General features: G+C 38.8%; 1 protein-coding gene across 1 annotated transcript in view; it reads right to left on the bottom strand.

Annotated features, from left to right (window-relative positions):
• The window catches only part of LOC107099147 (uncharacterized protein C16orf45-like), a 14,829-nt gene extending 13,852 nt beyond the window's left edge, over positions 1-977 (bottom strand). Inside the window, exon 1 of the mRNA XM_015397161.1 lies at positions 799-977. Within this exon, the coding sequence (XP_015252647.1) occupies positions 799-977 (179 nt within the window). The remainder of the gene's footprint in view (positions 1-798) is intronic.
• Positions 978-2,300: the final 1,323 nt, after the last annotated feature.

Here is a 2,300-nt window from a genome sequence, read left to right as displayed (position 1 = left end):
ACTGGCCTGCAGAAGATAATGAAAAAAACACAGATTTTAAGACAAGATTGAAAAAAAAAATTAGACATTTTCTAAATCTTGGGGCAATATGGTCTGATAAAGAGTAAATTTATATGAACACAGATTTACCTTCACAGCCTCAGAAGGGAAAGATTTATGGACAAAAAGTAAACCTGGACATGAAATTATGTTTTGTTTTTATAAAGTATTTTTTATAATGTTTTTTGTTGCTGGTATTCAATATCCTGGTGTGATAACTTAGTATACGCTTGGGTGGTTTTTGGTTTACGTCTATTTTGAATTAGGAAACTCCACCAGCCGCCACTGCTGCTGACATTTAAAAACCTGACACGTCAACAAAGACATTCAAAAAGCTCCTAAAGGTACTCAGACTTTTAAAATGATCAAATCTAAATTCTAAAACAAGAGTTCAAACATTGGGTGTCTTCCTCATCTTATTTTATTTTTTTCTTTACACTGTTTATATGGGAAGGTTCTAATTTGACTTTATTTTATTCTGTCTTATTATATTTCATTCTTTTTACAATCTTATTTTTCTCTCTTCTGTAAACAGTTGCAAATAATTTCCTGCAAGGGATTAATGAAGTAATTCTGATTTTCTGATTCACAAACACACTAAAAGAAAAGACAAACACAGTTAAGTACTTAGAGAAGGTGCAGTTAAATTGTATTTCACAGGAGGCTAATGTCTTTACCAGAGTGAAAATAGGTCTATATTTGTCAGATTGAAGGCTGTGAAGTAGATAGACAGACAGAAGGAGCTTTTCTTAAACCAACCTGTTTGTTTGGCATCTCTGCTCCATGCTGTACGCTCCAGTGAACCATACTGATGAGCAGATCCTTGCTTCTTCTCCATCGGTGCTGCAGCTGCTCTCCGGCCGTAGAGGCAGGCTGGCAGCACAGATAACTGGAGGGGAGGGTCTTACAGGCGGGTTGTTGATGTATTTCTGAGTCATCAGCAGTCAGTCATGGATGCACCGAGGCAAAGACAGCCAGATGTTCCAGAGGTTCCCACCAGCAGGTAGTGTGGATGTGTTACACAGCACCATCTGGTGACATCTACGTGTAATTACACCATCCAACATTCCAAGAAAAATTAAACAGATGTTTCTCTTCCCATCTACAAAGCTTTTTCATTTCAAAATTTTGAATTTTAAAGTTATTTCTGACATTTTGAATTGATATAGCTTCCTGGATGGGAAGAGAAATGTCTTCAAACTTGGAAACAAAGTCCACTGGATTGTTTTTTCTTTACTTTTTTTCAGCAGCATACACCATCCAACAGTTTGCACATAAATAAAAACACATAAAACAGCAACTTTTCTACAAAAACAAATCATTTATTTATTATGCATCGACATTCCCATCCTTTATTTATAACAAGGAAAACATAATGTGCAAAATACATCATGAATTTGAAACCCATGATTTTTCCCCCTGCTGGGCCGACACATACACACACACACACACACACACCTCAATGATTAATGAATCTGATCACACATCGTCACTCCACTTCCTGAGGCCTTCAAATACACAAATCACATCTACTTGATTTTATCCAGTTAAAACAGAGACATAAAGGGACAGTTCAGCATTTTTAAAGTGAGGTTCTGTAAGAAAACTATCAGCATTTAACATTTTACCGGCCACATAAGCCTTGGCGTCTATCTCTGACGCTGAGAGGAACCAAGACCAAAGCCGACTTCTACTGTCTCACTACAGCAGTTTATTCAAACACTTTAATAAACCTTTACACCAGGCATCCCTAAAGTCAGTCCTGGAGGGCTGCTCTCCTGCTCCAGCACAGCTGATTTCCATTGATTGCTGATTAACAGGCTTTTGCTGAACTGCAATCATCAGAATCAGCTGAAACTTCTAAAACCTGCAAGACAGGTGCCCTCAACTACCAACTTTGGGGATGCCTGCAACCTGTCGTCATGTCAACGCCATGAACTGGTTCATTATTTCTGCAGATGCTGATGATTATTGAAGGGTGAAGGAGCTTAAAAACGACGCTTCTACACTGAGAATAAAACCCTTAAAGTGCTTCAAAGTACAGCAGAGTAGGACTCCATGAAAAAGCGTGATGCTGCCATGAATCCTTGGATCCTGTATCAGGCAGAGCCTGAGGAAAAACGACTTGCATGTTCGCTGTAGGTATCAGATCTGCTCGGGGCCCCGCCCCTTTTATGATGTCAACATATGGCTACTCCACTCAGACAAACCGCATTGCACCCGTTGCTAAAGGATCAAATCTCTTCTGAAGTCTAAACATA

Source organism: Cyprinodon variegatus, unplaced genomic scaffold (genome assembly GCF_000732505.1).
Source record: "Cyprinodon variegatus isolate N-32 unplaced genomic scaffold, C_variegatus-1.0 Scaffold841, whole genome shotgun sequence".
In the NCBI taxonomy this organism is placed as follows: Eukaryota; Metazoa; Chordata; class Actinopteri; order Cyprinodontiformes; family Cyprinodontidae; genus Cyprinodon; species Cyprinodon variegatus.
Note: the sequence above shows the minus strand (reverse complement) of the source record. Positions and strands in the feature narration are given on the sequence as shown.